We start from the raw sequence: 18,782 nt of genomic DNA, 5'->3' as shown, positions 1-18,782 counted from the left end.
TTACTTATTTTTAAACCAACTTATAAGTTAAAAAATAAATTTTAAGTCAAATATTAAAAGCACGTTACCAAACTAAACACACTCGAATTCTTTCTTTTATATTAATTTGAATTTAAATTTTATATTTTTAAAATCGATTTTAACATCATTAAATTTATTGTTAACAAAATCTTTTCAATATTACTTTAATAAATATTTAATTTATAGATTTAGATTCTCTTATATTAATGGAAACATAATCTATTATGCTTTTACGGTCTTTCTCTTTTAATTCAAAATAAATAATTCAGATTTTATTTGAAAATAATAATTTTTTATTTGAATTGAATGAATTCATCTGAACTTAAATGATTCGAGAAATTAAGAGTTCAATTGATTTTTAAATCAGCAAGCTAAATGATTTGATTTATTTAAATTTATCTAGTCTAACTCGATTTTTAATCTAAAAGTTATTTAGTTATTAAATTTATCTAGTCTAACTCGATTATTAAATTTATCTAGTCTAACACGTATAAAATCTTGATTGATAGAGTAACATTATACTTTCATTTAATTTTTTTTAATTAATCTCATATTGAATAATATTAAGTGTTAAATAATCAATTATTTTTTATTTTTTAATAATTATTTCTTTAAATTTTACAAGAGTAATATTTAACGTTCAATTTTTTAATCTTGTACCAAACGAATTGTATAAGAAAAGTGTGATTAATAGTAAGAGCCATAACACCAAAGTTAAGGAAATTAAGAACAAGTGCTCCAATATATACTAATAATAAATACATTAAAATAAAGTAGGCATACCATTAGGTCACAGAACCTTAAATGCTCTTCTCATATGCAGGAAAAGGGTATGGAGAATTCTTATAATTATGGGACAATAAACTTTCATATCTCAGAACACAAATCTATTTTCTTAACATCAAATGCTCACCAACAACCTAGAAAAAAAAAAAAAAAGTCACTAAATTTACCTATATATGATTTAGTAAATTTTGATTATCTATTCCAAAACTATATATATATTTCAAATTTTATTTTATTTCTTTTATCTCTCAAACTTTTAATAAATATTTCATAATGGAAATAATATATATATATATTCTTTATAAAATTTATTAAATAAAAAAATGTGATATATTTAAAAAAGAAAAAAAAAAAAGAAAATTGAGAGAGTAGAGAACCCACCTTAACCTTGCCATGAGAGTGATTTGAGTTTGAGTCATGAGAAAGGCTACTACAAAAAGAGCAATAAACGGTTAATTACAGCAACAACTAAAAGAGATTTGTCTAAAGGAAATGGGCAAGGACAGGTAACGTTCTCCAAGATTGTCTTATGTATATTTGGACAAAGCCTGGATCCTGAAAACAACATCATTAACACTATAAACATCACATGATGATATGTCATTATCCTTTCCAAGCTTCAAATTTTCAGCTTCTTTCAATTTCCTACTTTTTCTTTTTCTTCTTCTCCTAACAAATGGCAACATCCATATATAAGATAGGAAATTACCATAACTCTTTTTTAAAGAAAAATGGAATTTTATTTCATTTTCCATAAAATTTGAAGAATTAGACCAAACAGCCTGCAAAATTTACAGGATGAATAGCTTTGCATGAATTTTCCCAATAATAAAGAGAAGCAACGATTTAAAAGGAAATTTTTTTTTTCTAGAAAATAAAATATACGCACACATAAATTAGTGACAAAAATATCTAATAATCATGTTATAATATGTTATAAGGTATTGTCTATCTAAGATTAGTAGTGTAAGACTTTTTGAAGATAGAGCACGCGTACATAATATTTCGGGACAGAACTTGACATCTTAAAAAAATTATGATAATTTTATTAAAATCTTTCATCTTATATAAGTATTAGGCATACATACTCTATAATCGATGTAAAATCTCAAAGGATCAATCACTTGCCATCTTTTTTTATATATTAAAAAAATATTAAAAATTATTTTAATAAATATTAAAATAAAATAATTTTTTATCAATAATATTTTAACAGAAATTTTTTTTGTCGAGATTTGTTTTAACAGACTGTAGGAAAATAATTAATAATGTAAAGGAATTGTTTTCCTGTAGGCCGCTGCCTGCCCCATTGCTTTGCTGGGCCCAGTGTGTATCAGCCATCATTGGATCTCACACTGCGGCTTATTATTACTTCCACTATTTATCACTAAAATGGCAATAAATGTAATTTCCCGATATATAAAGGGCAATATATATGCTCGCCCTCAATAATACCCAGACCCAGCCCAGGTGATTTGGATTTTATTAAATTAAAATCAACTCTCAAATGATTTTTTCAATAATTTTTATATATTATTTTAACATATTTTTCATTCAATCAAATATTTTAAACTAGTAATATAGAAATTAGTAGGATTCTTTATTTATATTTTATTTATTATAAAAATAAAATATGAATATATATAATTCATATATAAAATAGATTTAAGGATTAAATTGATAGATTTTAAATATATAAGGAATAATATGTAGATTTTGATTAATTTTAAGGATTAAATTGTCATTTATTATTTTTTTTTAAAAATCTTTTGATGGCATGATTGTAATTTTAAATGAATTGAAGGGTCTTTGAGCATGTAGGCTATTAAACGGCGACGAAAAAAGCGCAAGAGCGATGGGACGCAACCTGGAAAAAAAAAGAAAAAAGGGGAAGAAGATAGCAGAGACCATAGAGAGTGCGAGCGAGGGACTAAAGACTGCTCAAAGGACCAAAACAAAAGAGCAGAGAGAGAGATAGAGAGGAAAGAAAGATGGAGAGATCTGAGTTGGGTACCGAGTCATCCCTGAGTTAGGTCACATCACGCCATCGACTTGTCTGCATTAATTAGTAGTGACGATCCAGAGCGTTAGATCTCATTCGTGTCAACCGTCTGATTCTTCTTTTTCTCTCTCCCTTCCTCACGCTGCATCTAAGAATTTGAAGCGAACAATCTGAAGGAAAAGAAGCTGCAACTAAGAAACCGAACGATAAGGTCGGGTTTCGGTGGGTTGTTTTGTTGTACGACTCGGTGCTTTTTCAGGTAATTGCTTCCAGACATACTGTAATTTTTTGTTTGGTTACTGAGAAAATGAAGGGATAAGGAAGAATAGAAATTATGGGATCGTATATTTTTGTTTTGGTTTATTTTCCTTTGGGAGGGAATTGGAAATTGAGTTAGTTAAAGTTAGTTAGTTACTTGTGTTGGGATTCAGCTTAGCTGTGGCTTGCTTGTTTAAATTTGATAAAAGGTGAGGAGTGGAATTTTTTTTTAAGTGAACTTTTGTTTTAATTTTTTTTTATGGATAAATGAACTAAGAGACGTTCATGGTTGAGTGGGTAAGCTTGACAATTTTTTTACTAATTTGTACTCGTTTTTTTTTTTTTAAATACTCTTTCTGGTGTTTTTATCATTTCAGATTTGACCTTTGTGGAAGCTTGAATGGAGCTCAAGTTCACTTGATTAAAGTCGATTTAGTGTTTGGAAGCTGAGAAAATTCGAAGAAGTTTGAGTAATGTTGAGGGAAATAAATAATAATTATCTTATGTAGCAGTTTATAGTTGAAATTTTGATGATAATTGTTCTCTTTCATTTGGATCTTGTTTGGATTCTCAGAAACATATAAAGTTGATTTGTGGCAGTTAGGGCTGAATAGTAGAAGCCCTAATCTACTGGGAGTTTTTCTACTAATTAAATCCCTAGAAAATTTGTGAACTATATTTGCCCAAATATGGAACAGACTTCATAGCTTAGAAATTGAAAGAGAGATAGAAATATATAGAACCAATGGAAGATATCTCCAAGTATTCCCACAGTCCTGTGCACTTTGCAGTTGCACGCCGTGATTATGCAGCCCTCAGGTGCATTATCTCAACTCTTCCGTCTCTTGCCAAGGCTGGTGAAGTTAAAACGGAAGAAGAGTCTCTTGCTGCTGAGGTAAGAGCTGATGCTGTTTCTGCTGTCATTGATCGCCGAGATGTTCCTGGCCGTGAGACTCCTTTGCATCTTGCTGTTAAATTGCGAGACCCAATCTCTGCAGAGATTTTGATGGCAGCTGGGGCAGATTGGAGCCTGCAGAATGAAAATGGTTGGAGTGCTCTTCAAGAAGCAGTTTGCACAAGAGAGGAGCAAATTGCTATGATAATTGCTCGGCATTACCAACCTCTTGCTTGGGCAAAATGGTGTCGTCGGCTTCCACGAATTGTTGCTTCATCAGCCCGTATCCGTGACTTCTACATGGAGATAGCATTTCATTTTGAGAGTTCAGTTATCCCATTTATTGGCCGCATTGCCCCTTCAGATACTTATCGCATTTGGAAGCGTGGTTCTAACCTCCGTGCGGATATGACCCTTGCTGGGTTTGATGGTTTTCGCATTCAAAGGTCAGATCAAACATTTCTCTTCTTGGGAGAGGGGTATTCTTCAGAGGATAGTAATATATCTTTGCCACCAGGTTCACTAATTGTTCTTGCACACAAGGAAAAGGAAGTTACTAATGCTTTGGAGGGGGCTGGTGCTCAACCAACAGAAGCAGAGGTTGCCCATGAAGTGGCTTTAATGTCTCAAACTAATATGTATAGGCCAGGAATTGATGTCACTCAGGCAGAGCTTGTTCCTCATTTGAACTGGCGGCGGCAAGAGAGGACAGAGATGGTTGGAAATTGGAAGGCCAAAGTTTATGATATGTTTCATGTGATGGTGAGTGTGAAGTCAAGGCGCGTTCCAGGTGCAATGACTGATGAGGAGCTTTTTGCTGCGGATGATGAAGACAGGCCAGTAAATGGTGCTGACAATGATGAGTTTGATGATGTATTGACAGCTGAGGAGAGGAAACAGTTGGATACTGCACTTCGTATGGGGAATTCAGATGGTCTTTGTGAGGATGAGGAACTTGGGGTCATCGAGTATCAAGAAAATGGATCTGGAGGTTCTTATGAAAATGGGGAATCCAATGGTGCCATTAAAGAGAAGAAGAGTTGGTTTGGTTGGAAGAACAAAGGTTCAAAGAACAATAATGATGATCCTGAAGATTCAAAAATCTTGAAGAAGTTTTCGAAGTTGGCACCTGAAGGTGGGAACCAGAAATCAGTTGATAATAAAAAATCATCGTCTGAATTTTCTAGGGAGGATTTGGGGGATACCAAGAAGGGAAAGGATAAAGGCAGCAAGAAGAAAAAGAAGAAAGGGGTCAGTAGCGAGTCTAAGCATGAGAGTGAGTACAAGAAGGGTTTAAGACCTGTCTTGTGGCTGACACCGGATTTTCCTTTGAAAACTGAGGAGCTCCTACCTTTACTTGATATATTAGCGAACAAGGTCAAAGCTGTTAGGAGGCTTAGGGAGCTTCTGACTACTAAATTACCTCAAGGAACATTTCCTGTCAAGGTAATCTCATTTGTTTAGTGTATTATTCCATTTTTGCACAGCCTGCGCTTTCATTTGCATTTGTTTCATCCGTCAGCCATTTTCCATTTATTTTCTGAGATTTATTCATATATTATATTCTGCTTTTATTATGGTAATAAATATATTGATTTTTATTTCACGGATTTTTTTTTCCCCATTGCTGTTGGCATATTCTCTTCTCCTTTCCCTTTCCCTTCCCCTTCCCCTTCCCCTTCCCCTTCCCCATTTCTTGGATTGTGCGTGTAATTTTTATTTTTAATTTTTTTAGCCAGGGGGTGGGTGTGAACGGAGAAGATGGTGAACGTTCACGAACTTAAAATTAGGGGAGAGTTCCTTTTTGAGGATATCTTAAAGGGAAATCTGAAGTTCTCATTGAGAAGCTTCATGGTTTTTTCCTCAAGTATTTTGGACTTGGAATCCATGCTTTAGCTGTGTTCTTATTAACATCTGCCATTTATTTTTTTGGTTTAATTCAGTGATTGTACACTTTTGAGCTCAAGTAATTTTCTGGGTAAGATCTTAATGTAGTGAAAGACAGTGAGAGTTCTGTTTCCTATGACTTGAGATTGAGTAAACCTATCATAACCAAGCATCTTACTTGATTATAATAATCTAAATCTTGTAGCACATTGTCCGTGGCATCCTTCATAAGCTTTACAACATTATGAATTCATAACATCTTTTGCTTATCAAAATATAAGTACTGCTTTTGTAACAGTGAATTTTCATTAAAGTCAATTGTGTGCAGGCTTGTCTTTAGTAATATAAATATATTACGAATTTATGACACTTTTTTCATACTCTTGAGGAAAACAGTTGTGCTATCATATTCAAGAAAAAAAAAAAAAAGAGAATGTGATCTGACATTTTCGGTCTCCCTGGTCTAGAATAAATATTTGCTTCTACTAATCAATTTGTTGTAGGTTTTATCATTGGAAGCAAGAGATTTTGTTAGTTAATGATGCCCGGCAGTAATATAATTATCTATAGTAACACATGGAGTAGTGGGAGCTTAGCCTACAGACGTGTCTTGTGTCTCATAGCAAAATGACAGGGTATCATACATTAGGTCCTCACTGTGTAATGTTCACATGCAGAAACTGTTTAAAGTTGAATAACATTAGTCACAATAATAATTGTGGTTTTATCCCCCCGAAGTACGAGTTTTGGCCAACTAGCTGCTGGCATGATATTTTGTTGCTTCAAAAGTTGTCTTTGAATGTGGTGGTGCATTATATTTTAGTACTGAAGTTTTTAGTGCTCTGATAATTAGGACTTGAGAATGAAATATGTGCTTATATAGAGGTAGCTTATTGCTAGAGACTTAGGCCTATACTTGAAATGTATGTGGGGCTTGATTTGTGCCGTGTCGAAACCATTATTTAGAGGCCCAAGTCCTGTTTCTCAACTTGCATTCTTATGTACTCATATTGGGGAAATTCAATTAATGTAGAACAACCAATAGAACAAAAGGGAACAAAGAGGATGCAATATTAGATGAGGTTTGCAAGAAAAAAAAATCAGTAGTGAGAAATTTTAAGGAAGCAAGGGCAATTTTCCACAGACAATTGGATACCTTGCTTTGATATCAAATTGATGTACAAGCAATAGGACAAAGGGGTTGGGAAACAAATTCTTAACAGAAATAAATTCTCAATCTTATTAATTCTCAAATTAATTGTCAATTTCAATAATCTCTACAAAAGTACCTAGAAGACGTAGGTATTTACAGTAGGATTGCCTACTAGTACTAGGATTTCAAATCCTAAACAAGAAAATACTAAGCAAATTCTAATTAGGAATCCAAAACCAACTTAACTTCCTAAATAAAATAAAATACTACTTCCCGAATAATAATAGAATTCCTAATTAATAGAAACCTAAAATTCCTATTTTGTGATGAAAAATTAAATCACAATAATAATAATAGTAATAATAATAGAAGTTTGATTACCTTGACTGCTTGTCAAGGCTTGGAGAATTAATCGGATTAGAATAAGTTCGAGTTGTGAGGTGCAAGCTTGAGTCTATACTTGGTTTCATATGCCATATTATTTATGTTGCACCTGAGCCTGACTTGTGCTATATGGGCATCCTGGCCCATTAGTAGGTAATATCCTTAATCTCATTTATAGAAAAATTTATAGAATTTGCAGTAGGCCGATAAAAAAAAAAATTGACACCAACTTGAATCGAAAAGTCTCATGGCACCCTCAACTTTTATTGAGTTGTTTGACTCTTATAGTTTTATTTGTGTAACCAATAGATCCTTGTTCGAACCCATTACCGATTAGTTTGTTTCATGATTCCTTATTATTATTATTATTATTATTATTATTATTATTATTATTATTATATCTCTCCTCTTTCTCTCACAAAAGAGAATTTTTACCTATAACTGGACAACATTGTTAAAATGCCACATCAACATTATCATAGCGATTTCTCTGGTTCTTATGCGCATATATTCACACAAGTTGTTAACCATATAATTTTTGATAGATACAAAAATAGAAGTTAAGTTGTTTGATAGGTCAAAATAAAAGTTCAGGTGTTACCACATTTTTCAATTAAAGTCTAGGGGGCAATTTATGTATTTGGTCATTTCCAGTCGCATGTCAAATGTGCAGTTACTTTCTGCTGAAATATAGGTGCAAAATGAGCTTTTTTATCATGCACAGTTATGTTGGAAAATTTCTTGCCCCAGTATAAATTATACACCATTCTCATTGCTCTTTTTTTTTTTTTAAAATTAATAATGAGTAGTTTCATCAACCTGAAAAAACAGTATGGCATACATTCCAGTTCTGGTCAATAACATATTCTGATATAGGATTTTGCATGTGGTACATAGGTCTACGCGCAGCATTCAAGTACCGAGCCATGAAAAGCATAATAATATCTTACTTCATTGTAGGTTGCCATCCCCATTGTCCCAACTATTCGGGTGCTTGTTACTTTCACAAAATTTGAGGAGCTTCAGCCAGTGGAGGAGTTTTCAACCCCCCTTTCCAGCCCAGCACATTTCCAGGATGCCAAATCCAAGGAAGCAGAAGGGTCCACTTCTTGGATTTCATGGATGAGGGGGAGTCGTGGTGGGCAATCAAGTGATAGCGATAGTCATAGATACAAGGATGAGATTGACCCATTCCACATACCATCAGACTATACTTGGGTTGATGCTAACGAGAAGAAGCGCCGCATGAAGGCCAAGAAATCCAAGAGTAAGAAACATAGGAAACAGGCCGCCGCCAGAGGTGGGGATGGTGGAACACATCAATTGAGTGAAGATGTGGAAGAATAATTGGCGACCAACTATCCCAAGGACCTTTGCCACTACAAAATCCTTTGCAAGGTAAAATACAAGATAGGGCTCTGCTTGCACATCTGACCTTTATTCATCTTCCGAGTCACACATTGGATGATTTCATAGAATCTGTTAGGGAATCAGTTCTTGTTGATTATGAAGACTGTTGTCTTCTGTTCTTGTATTGTTTTGTGATGAAATTGAAGAGGAGCGGAGTCTTCTTCATTCCTTCTTTTAGACATTAATCTTTGTATCATAATCAGTTGATTACCAAGCTTACACTTCTGTGATTGATATTCTTTTCCCTTGGTCATTTTCACCTGCACTGTTTGTTTTGGAATGGAGAAATGATGGATTTTTTTTTTTTTTTATTGACTTCTAAGAAACATTTGTAACGGGTTTTGCTTTAGTATACATATAATATATGCACTTGTTACAATGCTTCACATAGATTGAAGAGGGTTTTTTTGGCCTAAATCTGGTCTATCGTAAACTCAATACACAGAATATAGGATGTAAAAAAGACTAGCAGAGTACAAAGTTGGAGGCTCAATTATTGATAAACCAACATATTCTAATTTACATGCCTATTTACCTAAATTTGAGAGAGCTCTACCAGAACCTATCTTTGTTTACGCTCAGGTAACCAGCCATTACTTTCCCTCCAGTGTTTCTCATGCCATCTATGAGATAGCACCATGTCGATCCCAATGCTCCTATGAAAAAATCGGCTTCTGTCGCCATCAAGAAATTAACAAGCGGATAGTTTGTGCTGGTTTGCCTGCCCAGACTCGCCTCATATGCGGCCATTGCCATGGTTCCTACTTGGCGTGTCACGTCGGTATAGCAGAAGTTCCAATTGGCGTAATGTTTTGATTTATCGATAACCTCCTGAAAGTAAAATAGATCATTGATATAATGATACGTTGAAGTAAATGACGACGTTGAAATGAAAATCATGAATTGTCAAGCTCTAACCTGCATTTCAGTTGATAGCCAAATGCTATTAAGATGTGGAAAACGTTGTTTGATCCGATCACCATGCTGCATGTACTCTTCAAATTCAACCAACTCCATTTCACATGCCTTGTCTGCCATTGTTACATGCATGCTTATCATTGGCCTAGGGATCCATGGTTTGTAGTTAGACCACACAAATGCTTGAATATCTGACTTTGCCTTGTTTCCGACTTCCTGGCATGAGAGCGCCATTATGAGACTGGTCGTTAGGAAAGAGAATTATTTTTAAGTGTGATGAAACATATTGACGATTAGCAATGCGACTATTTGCAATTTAAGACTTCATCTCATCCTCTATTTCTTCATTTGAATACCAATGGCCATTCATCACCAAGACTTGCAAGAACCATCTTTGCGACTTCCTTCCCAAATGCAGCGTTACGAGCAACATTCATCAAGCCACATGTATACTCAGTTTGAAATCTCATTAAGTAGTTACCCACTACTTAGGAACAGAAAAGCACTGGTTCATTTGAGAATGAAAGCCTGAATTAGATCTCTCTCCTTGCTAGATCAATTTAACTTTCACCTGTGCTCTCCACCACCTAAGATCCATCTTACGATGAGAAGTGAGCAAACTCCCATTTACTTCTGTCGTTGGCTGCAAATAACTCCATGGATCACCCCATACCCTGCAATAGTATCAACAATGTGAAAATTAACATGTCAAAGCTTCCACAAGAGTGTGAACCAATTACACATGCAATTACTTGCCTGGGAATTCGTCCAGCCCATATTTCCTAGGGATTATAGTTATCTTTTGTAGTTATGATTCCATTTTCCCATGCCTTTTTATCGTTCATAAGCTCAAAAGCACGATCTCGGCATTCTTGGGATGTTTCTGGAAAGAAGTAGCAAGACCAACTAGAGCGAGAAGAACCTACAAAAACATAAATCACATGTCATTTATCAGTAACAACATAGTTTTCTTCCAGACAACTATGACCCACAAAAAATGATCATAAAAAGGAAAATTTTGCAACAAAACAGACATCCGAAGAATTGTGACAATAATTGATTGCTTTCATTTTTGCTCATACCCTTACAGCCATCATGGTCAGCTCGATTATAGTAGCTTGTAACAAGGACTCTTTTCTCTTTTGTTGCAATAGCAAGAAGCCCACTCATTCCAGCTATCTAGGCTCCAATGCCAAAGCTAGGTAACCTTTCCTACTCAGCAACAAGAAATCTTATAACAGTAACGGAAACGGGCCTGTGACAGTAATGGCTTATCGCTATGCAAATTTTTTTGAAAATTTTACAAAGTTCATGAAATGCATACATACTCAAAGATATAATTAAAACTAAGATATACAACTACATAATAAGCATAAATATATCATATAAAGACATTAAATTCATTATTTTTATACAACTCAACTCAACTAAGCCTTTATACCAAAAATTTGGGGTCGGCTATATGGATTCGCTTTCTCCACTCTGAACGATTATGGGTTAAATCCTCAGAAATATGTAATACTTCTAGGTCATGTTGTACTACTCTCCTCCAAGTCAATTTAGGTCTACCCATTTTTTTCTTTCTATCCTCTAACCTAATGTGCTCTACTTGTCTAACTGGAGCCTCCGTATGTCTACGCTTCACATGACCAAACCACCTCAATCTCCCTTCTCTCAACTTATCTTCAATTGGCACCACTCCTAACTTTTCTCTAATACTCTCATTATGGACTTTATCTAGTCTAGTATGGCCACTCATCCACCTTAGCATTCTCATCTCTGCAACTCTTATCTTAGATGCATACGACTCTTTCAGTGCCCAATATTCACTACCATATAACATTGCCAGTCGTATGGTTGTACGGTAAAATTTTCTTTTCAATTTATTGGGAATCTTACGATCGCATAAAACTCCCGTGGCACGTCTCCACTTCAACCATCCGGCTTTAATCCTTTGACTAACATCCTCCTCACATTCCCCATCTACATGAAGGACTGAGCCTAGATATTTAAAGTGATTACTTTGGGACAGTACCACTCCATTCAAATTAACTTCTTCCCTATCACCAATTTGGCCTTCACTGAACTTGCAATGTATGTATTCTGTCTTCGTTCTACTTAACTTAAAACCCTTTGACTCTAGAGTACTTCTCCAAAGTTCTAGCTTTCTATTGACTCCTTCTCGTGTCTCATCTATCAGAACAATATCATCCGCAAACATCATGCACCAAGGAATACTCTCTTGTATATGTTTCGTCAGTTCATCTAAAACTAATGTAAAAAGGTAAGGGCTTATGGCTGATCCTTGGTGTAATCCAATTGAGATCGGAAAATCTCTTGTGTCCCCTCCCACTGTGCGCACAATAGTAGTTGCTCCTTCATACATATCTTTCAATACTTGTATGTACCTAATAGATACCCTCTTTTGTTCTAACACATTCCACAAGACCTCTCTTGGAACACTATCATAAGCCTTCTCCAAATCAATAAAAACCATGTGTAGATCTTTCTTCACATCTCTATATTTCTCCATCAAGCTTCTAATGAGAAAGATCGCTTCCATAGTTGAACGACCGGGCATGAAACCAAATTGATTGAGAGAGATAGAAGTATCATGACGGAGTCGATGCTCCACAACTCTCTCCCACAACTTCATAGTATGGCTCATGAGTTTAATTCTCCTATAGTTTGAGCAACTCTGTATGTCTCCCTTATTTTTAAAAATAGGTATTAAAATACTCTTCCTCCATTCATCAGGCATTTTCTTTGAGTTTAGAATCTTATTAAATAATTTAGTTAACCATGTCACTCCCATATCTCCCAAATACTTCCACACTTCAATTGGTATTTCATCGGGTCCACAGGCTTTACCCACTTTCATTCTCTTAAGTGCTTCCTTTACTTCTAAAGATCTAATCCTTCTAGTATAATTCACATTCTTTTCTATTGTTCTATAATCTATATTCACGCTATTACCATTTTGACTATTATTAAAGAGATCATTAAAATAATTTCTCCATCTTTCTTTAATGTCCTCATCTTTTACCAACACTTTTCCTTCTTTATCCTTAATGCACCTAACTTGATTGAGATCTTGACATTTCCTTTCTCTCCTCCTTGCTAATCTATAAATATCTTTCTCCCCTTCTTTAGTTCCAAGTTTCTCATATAACTTTTCAAAGGCCTGTTCTCTTGCTTGACTAACTGCCTTTTTTGCCTCTTTCTTTGCTATCTTGTACTGTTCATATGCCTCATTATTATCACATTTAGGTAATTTCTTATACCATTACCTTTTTCTCTTCACTGCCTTTTGTACTTCCTCATTCCACCACCATCTCTCTTTTGAGGGTGGTCCATGTCCTTTAGACTCTCCAAGTACTTTTCTAGCTACTTCTCTAATCTTTGATGCCATCTGTATCCACATATCATTGGCCTCCATATCCAGCTTCCATACTTCAGACTCGAGAAGCTCATTTTTGAACTTCACTTGCTTTACTCCTTTGAACTCCCACCACTTTGTTCGAGCTACACTATTTCTTCTGACCTTACTTGAATTGTTCCTAAACTTGACATCCAAGACCACCAGCCGATGTTGACTTGTTAAAGCCTCTCCTGGAATGACCTTGCAATCCTTGCATAGAGCTCTATTTGTCTTCCTGGTTAAGAGGAAGTCGATTTGGCTTCTATATTGCCCACTTTTGAAAATCACTAAATGTGACTCTCTTTTTATATAGTAGGTATTTGCTAGTATTAGGTCGTATGCCATAGCAAAATCCAGGATGCTTTTTCCCTCCTCATTTCGACTGCTAAAATTAAAACCTCCATGAACATTCTCATAACCTTGTCTATCACTTCCTACATGTCCATTCAAATCTCCACCAATGAAAACATTCTCTTCATTCGGTATGCTTTGCATTAAATCATCCATATCTTCCCAAAACCTTTATTTACTCTCACTGTCTAGTCCTATTTGTGGGGCATAAGCACTAACTATATTTATTGCTTCTCCTTCTAGTACTAGCTTTAATAGTATAATTCTATCTCCTACTCTTTTCACAGCTATTACTGCGTATTTTAATGTCCTGTCTATGATTATGCCCACTCCGTTCTTGTTTATCTCATTTCGGGTAAACCACAGTTTGTACCTTGAATTACCTACTTCCTTACTTTTCTCTCCTACCCATTTAGTCTCCTGAATGCAAGCAATATTCACCCTTCTCCTTTCCAAGGTATCCACAAGCTCCATTAATTTTCCTGTAAGTGATCCAACATTCCAAGTACCAACCCTGATCCTACTCCTATCCTGCTCCTTCCTAATTGGTCTCCTTCTATGATATCTTCTATTATTTTCTATGTCTATCTTGTGTTCTGTTCCACTATTTGTTCTACTATCTGTCCTATGCACTAACTTCTTTACTCACACCCGTCCATGATGTGGGAACCCTTGCTCACTTAACACCACACTCGGACGCCGGCATGGCGCGTCGCTTTCGGTGAATGCCTTATACCCTCCGATGTAGCGCGTCGTTAGTAGAGGACGCCCCAACGTTTATATCATTTGAATCCATATCATAGGGTGTGACGAAATTTTTACGCTGGTTGTCACCTATCGCAACCCTCCTCCTTTATCCGGGCTTGGGACCGGCTAAGCGCAAACTACTTAGGCGAAGTTAAATTCATTATTTTTATACATCATTAATATATTTATTAAATTCTTTGATATTATTAATATATCCATTATTTTTATGTAGTATGTACTAATTTACACATAAATATATTTATTAAATTCTTTGATATTATTTTATAATTATTTATGTATTTACCTAAAAATGATTAGAAAAAGTTCTAAGAATTAGAGAAAATAAACAATTACTCCCCTTTTGATGCTCTTGAACTCAAAACTTTGTAGAGGATTGAAGTTGAAGGCGTTCACTTCAGCAGATTCGATTATGGATATGAGAAAAAAAAAAGGAGAGAATGTTAAGTTTGAGAATCGTGAGAAAATGGTTGAGACTAGAGACTTGAGAGAAAGTTGAGACTTTGAGTATTTGAGTGACAACAAATGGCTATTGAATGACTAGTGAAAAATGAAAATAAAGAGAGAGAAAAAGAGAGAATATATGCCTTTTAACATAATAATTGAATAAGCCAGAAGAAAAAATCCCACTGCAGCAGATCAGTTTCACTTTCACGTGAATGGAGTCAGCCATAGAGGTAAAGTAGATGTGAAATAAAGCTGGAAATACAAAGTAGGTCAGGTAACGGCTAGTAACAGTAGGTAACGGCTACGTAACGACTGTTACGATCGTGGTAGCTACAATTTTTAAAACCCATTATTTAATGGGTGTAATGGTTATGAAAGTTCAAAAAACCTGTAAATAACGGCCTTTATGTAACGCAATGACCATTTTTGAAACCATGATTCATATGTCACGCTGCACTTTCCTAGTAAGAGGGTAGTTGTCTTCATCTGATCCAGTAATCTGAGAAAATAAATAAATAAACAAATTTCCATTCGTCAAACATTTTGAGGATACCTGAAGATTGCGTATCTAGCAGTCTTCTAAGTTCATATTCAACTGCATCACATTCAATATTGGAAACATACCCAGGGAGGATAAGCATCGTCTGACATAGCCTGATGCCTAAAGTACCTATGCTGCTCATTGGCTGTGGATGCTGGGTGCATGTCTAGTAGTCCCTTCCAAGTTGTCCAAGGAGGGAAGCTCTCATTTCCGGCACGCTTGTCAAGACGTTCGCCTACTTTTGCACTCAATTAACAGTTCTCCAAATGAGGCGCATTAGGTACAGCAGACTTGCTAAGTCCATGACTCTGCAAGAATTCACTTACTTCGTCTGCCGATTCAGATAATGATGCACTTCAAGCTGCATATACCAATGAGATTCTCTCATCATCGGCCCCATTTCTACTTCTCTGTGGAGTATCCCATCTCTCTGTTTCCATTACTTCAAGTTTGCAATCTGTACTTGTAACCACACCTACAATTCAATGCATAAAAAAAGCTTTTTTATGTGTGAGATTACAGGAATATGAACTAATTAAGAAATTATTAGGCATCAAGAATCAATTAATTTTACACAAATCAATGATCAATCCATGTTTGAGCAGTTAGGGATGCAGTTGAAGCAGTTCCAATTCCTTGGAAGAAAGTATGTTAGAGAACAAAGTGGATTTAACTAATCATGCTAAATAGAGATCTAGAAACTTTAGTCAAAGTTAAGCAGCTTAGTGAATAAAGAAATGTAATTAATTAAGTTCCTTCATTCAAACTCTATAATCTTTATTCATTATCACATTTCATACATGAATTTCTGCCATATCTTATCCCAACACCAAAAATATTATTACTCTGATTGATTTTGACTACACATTCAGAATTGCATATAAAAATTGTTTATTCTCTTTTTTTCCCCTACAAATAATATCAAGGCAGTTAAATTTTCATCAACGCTTACTTGAAAGACTTTCTGACTTCTGTTGAGTTCAGGTAAAGAAAAAGAAAAAAGAAATTTGTTTCTGAAACAGAAAATAAATCACAATTGAATAAACACAAAATATGAAGCAGAATCGCACATGATGTGCAGAGAAAAATTTTTGACAAAAGAAGTAATAAAGAAGAAAGAGAATAGAAGAACAAAGAAGTAAATTCAACTCACTGATAATTTCAGAACTTGAATTCCTTGGTGGTGAAATCCCCAGTGAAATGGCAGAAAATGAGATCCCACCAAACTCAAAAGTCCCCATCGAAGTAAGAACAGCAAGAAACAAGGAGGTGAGACAGACCCCACAAAGAAAACCCACCACACAAATTTGGCATGGAAAAGAACTACCCATTTGCAGAGCTCTCAGTAACACTACCATTTCAAGAGATTTCTGGCCAAATGCGTCCATGTGTCTTCTCTCCAATTTTACCAACTTCAACAAGTCAAAAATTGAAAAAAGCCCGAAGATCAATTCCACCTGTCTCCTCCAGCTCCAGGATTTTATGACTTGCAACCAACTTGCGACAGCAAATCACATGAAAGTAAGTTGCTGCACCAAAACTTTTTCTACAAATATCACGTAAATTGCATTGTTGCCTTACCAGGAAAAAAAAAATCCCAAAGCAGTTGATTTTATTAGTTTTACAGTGATATAAAATTGCCCCCACCAGCATCTTCCTGAATCAAAACATTTAGCCACAGAAAAGGAAATGTGATTTTTTAGCCCACCCAAAAGAGCAAAATAGCCTGAATTGTCAGATGACAGAAAGAAGGAGGGAAAATCAGTATAACATTGGGAAGTTAAAATCCATAAAATATTATTCAGTTTCAGCTTCTCAAGAAGAAAGAAAAACCAGATCCCATTATTCTTCTACTATTGTCTTTGGTTATATGGAATGAAACAAAAGCTAAAAGGATAATGTATTCCAACCACTACCGTGATCATTCATTATCAATAAAAATCTAATCTTTAGATAGAGTTTTGTTAAAATAAGAAATTTCAAAAAGAAAATAAAAAAATCTGATCTTTAGATAACAGTTTTTGTTTAGGTTTTTAATTTGAAAGTAACAGTTAGAAGAAAGCGTGAGAAAAGTTGGTCAATCAAAAGCTTGGTTAGCATTAGTTTAGTAGGAGAGAGAGAGAGAGAGAGAGAGAGAGAGACGCAAGAGTGTGGCGAAAAGCAGAGCCGCCCTGCTGACTGATGTGAACTCTCGGCTAATTATTAGGTGCATTCGGTGCACTAAAAAATAAGTTTTGATGAAAATAGATCCCACGTAATTGTGAGAAAAGGCGTATATGCACCGGGTCCTCTGAACTCTCTCTGCCAATCAATGACAACTTCATCAAAAAGGTAGTGGGACCACTTGTTTTCTGCGGAGGCAGTTGATTAATCTCATAATCTAATGTGTTTAAAATTCAATGAAAATTATTGTATGAGCTTAGCCTTGGTTTGATAAGAAAAAAACATGTATTGGAAAAACAGTAGATAAGGGTAAAATTAAAAAAATAATTAATATTTTTTAATTTTTAAAAATCAATAAATAAAGTGTGAAAAAAAAAAGAATTTTAAAACGTCAATTGAGATGGGAAGGAGCATGAAATTGCATTATTAATTATCCAAGTTAGTAATTGACTAGGACTTCTCATCTTAAAGAACAAGATTTCGAAGGGATCCTAATGGTCACTTTTTTGAAGCCCCTGGATTCACTCTGTTTTCTTGATTGTTTCGTCCTTCAATCCATAACTTCACCATCCAAACTTTCTCTTCTCTTTTGACAAAAAGGGCACTTTCCATTCAAGTCAATAAATTACCTAACAATAAATCAATAATGGGGTGCCTTTTCCCTTGTTTCAGAGCTTCTAAGCATCGAAAACGCAGGCATTTGTTGAATGCAGCTCCCTCTCAACTCCATGTAAGTCCATTTAAGCTTCATTCCTTTTGGATTTTTCCCCCTCAGTATTATTAAACTTTAGCTTGATTTATTACAGAGAGATGGAGCCGGTGAAGCTCAGCAGCTTGATGTTACTACTGAGCAACAGGTCAATGAAGAATCCAAGAAGCCCATTATAGATTCCAAGTAAGCCATTCGATATTATGAACTGTGTGTCTGGATATTACTTTGTTTGATAGGTTTGCAAGGAGATTTGATTCATTATTTTTGTGGGTGTTATGATTCTTATACTGGTGATAATTTATTTTTATGTTGGTGTGTGTTTCTTGTTCTCAGAGACGAGAAGCCTGAGGAACAAGTAAGCTGCAATGGGAAACGGAAGTGGAATTCTGCCCCATTTGAAGCAAAGGCTGGGGAGGGCCTAGGACAGGGTTATTGCCAAAGTTCAGCATGTGCCTCAACAATAAAAGAGACACAGCTCTGCAGTTCTGCATTTGCTCCTAGTTTCCTGTGAATATCCATGAGTTATTTTCTCCACCAATCTTTAGGGTTTTTCGTTGGCTTTAAGAAATTCTTCTTTCTTTCCCTCTTTTTGACAGTAATATATTTCCATGATTGAATTCTTTTCATGTGCTAGATTGGCCGATAATAGAAAATTGCTGTTACAACAG

General features: G+C 35.1%; 2 protein-coding genes and 1 pseudogene across 3 annotated transcripts; 2 read left to right on the top strand and 1 right to left on the bottom strand.

Moving 5' to 3' along the window:
- The first annotated feature begins 2,666 nt into the window (after positions 1 to 2,666).
- On the top strand, positions 2,667 to 9,055 carry LOC110668152 (uncharacterized). Of its 2 annotated transcripts, none has more exons than XM_021829279.2 (3): positions 2,667 to 3,068; positions 3,445 to 5,408; positions 8,284 to 8,429. In XM_021829279.2, exons 2-3 carry the CDS (start codon positions 3,813 to 3,815, stop codon positions 8,314 to 8,316), a joined length of 1,629 nt encoding a protein of 542 aa, XP_021684971.1. In that variant the 5' UTR covers positions 2,667 to 3,068; positions 3,445 to 3,812; the 3' UTR covers positions 8,317 to 8,429. The 2 variants fall into 2 exon arrangements, with proteins under 2 accessions (XP_021684971.1, XP_021684969.1); XM_021829277.2 differs by having other exon boundaries at positions 2,670 to 3,068; positions 8,347 to 9,055.
- Positions 9,056 to 9,068: 13 nt separating this feature from the next.
- LOC110668121 (uncharacterized) lies at positions 9,069 to 17,324 on the bottom strand (annotated as a pseudogene).
- Positions 17,325 to 17,831: 507 nt separating this feature from the next.
- On the top strand, positions 17,832 to 18,695 carry LOC110668181 (uncharacterized). Its single transcript, XM_021829333.2, has 3 exons — positions 17,832 to 18,132; positions 18,209 to 18,297; positions 18,448 to 18,695. The coding sequence occupies exons 1-3, from the start codon at positions 18,049 to 18,051 to the stop codon at positions 18,623 to 18,625; spliced, it is 351 nt and encodes a 116-aa protein (XP_021685025.1). The 5' UTR covers positions 17,832 to 18,048; the 3' UTR covers positions 18,626 to 18,695.
- The last annotated feature ends 87 nt before the right edge of the window (positions 18,696 to 18,782 follow it).

This window comes from Hevea brasiliensis, chromosome 3 (genome assembly GCF_030052815.1).
Source record: "Hevea brasiliensis isolate MT/VB/25A 57/8 chromosome 3, ASM3005281v1, whole genome shotgun sequence".
NCBI lineage: Eukaryota > Viridiplantae > Streptophyta > Magnoliopsida > Malpighiales > Euphorbiaceae > Hevea > Hevea brasiliensis.
The sequence above is the reverse complement of the archived record's forward strand: the minus strand, read 5'-3'. Positions and strand labels throughout refer to the sequence as shown.

What these genes read in the sequence shown, in the direction of transcription:
- LOC110668181 (XM_021829333.2), top strand. Translation starts at nt 18,049, where the DNA reads ATGGGGTGCCTTTTCCCTTGTTTCAGAGCTTCTAAGCATCGAAAACGC. An exon ending in CAGCTCCCTCTCAACTCCAT is followed by an intron (nt 18,133 to 18,208) that starts GTAAGTCCATTT and finishes GATTTATTACAG; the next exon opens with AGAGATGGAGCCGGTGAAGC. An exon ending in AAGCCCATTATAGATTCCAA is followed by an intron (nt 18,298 to 18,447) that starts GTAAGCCATTCG and finishes TCTTGTTCTCAG; the next exon opens with AGACGAGAAGCCTGAGGAAC.
- LOC110668152 (XM_021829277.2), top strand. Translation starts at nt 3,813, where the DNA reads ATGGAAGATATCTCCAAGTATTCCCACAGTCCTGTGCACTTTGCAGTT. An exon ending in AAGGAACATTTCCTGTCAAG is followed by an intron (nt 5,409 to 8,346) that starts GTAATCTCATTT and finishes ACTTCATTGTAG; the next exon opens with GTTGCCATCCCCATTGTCCC.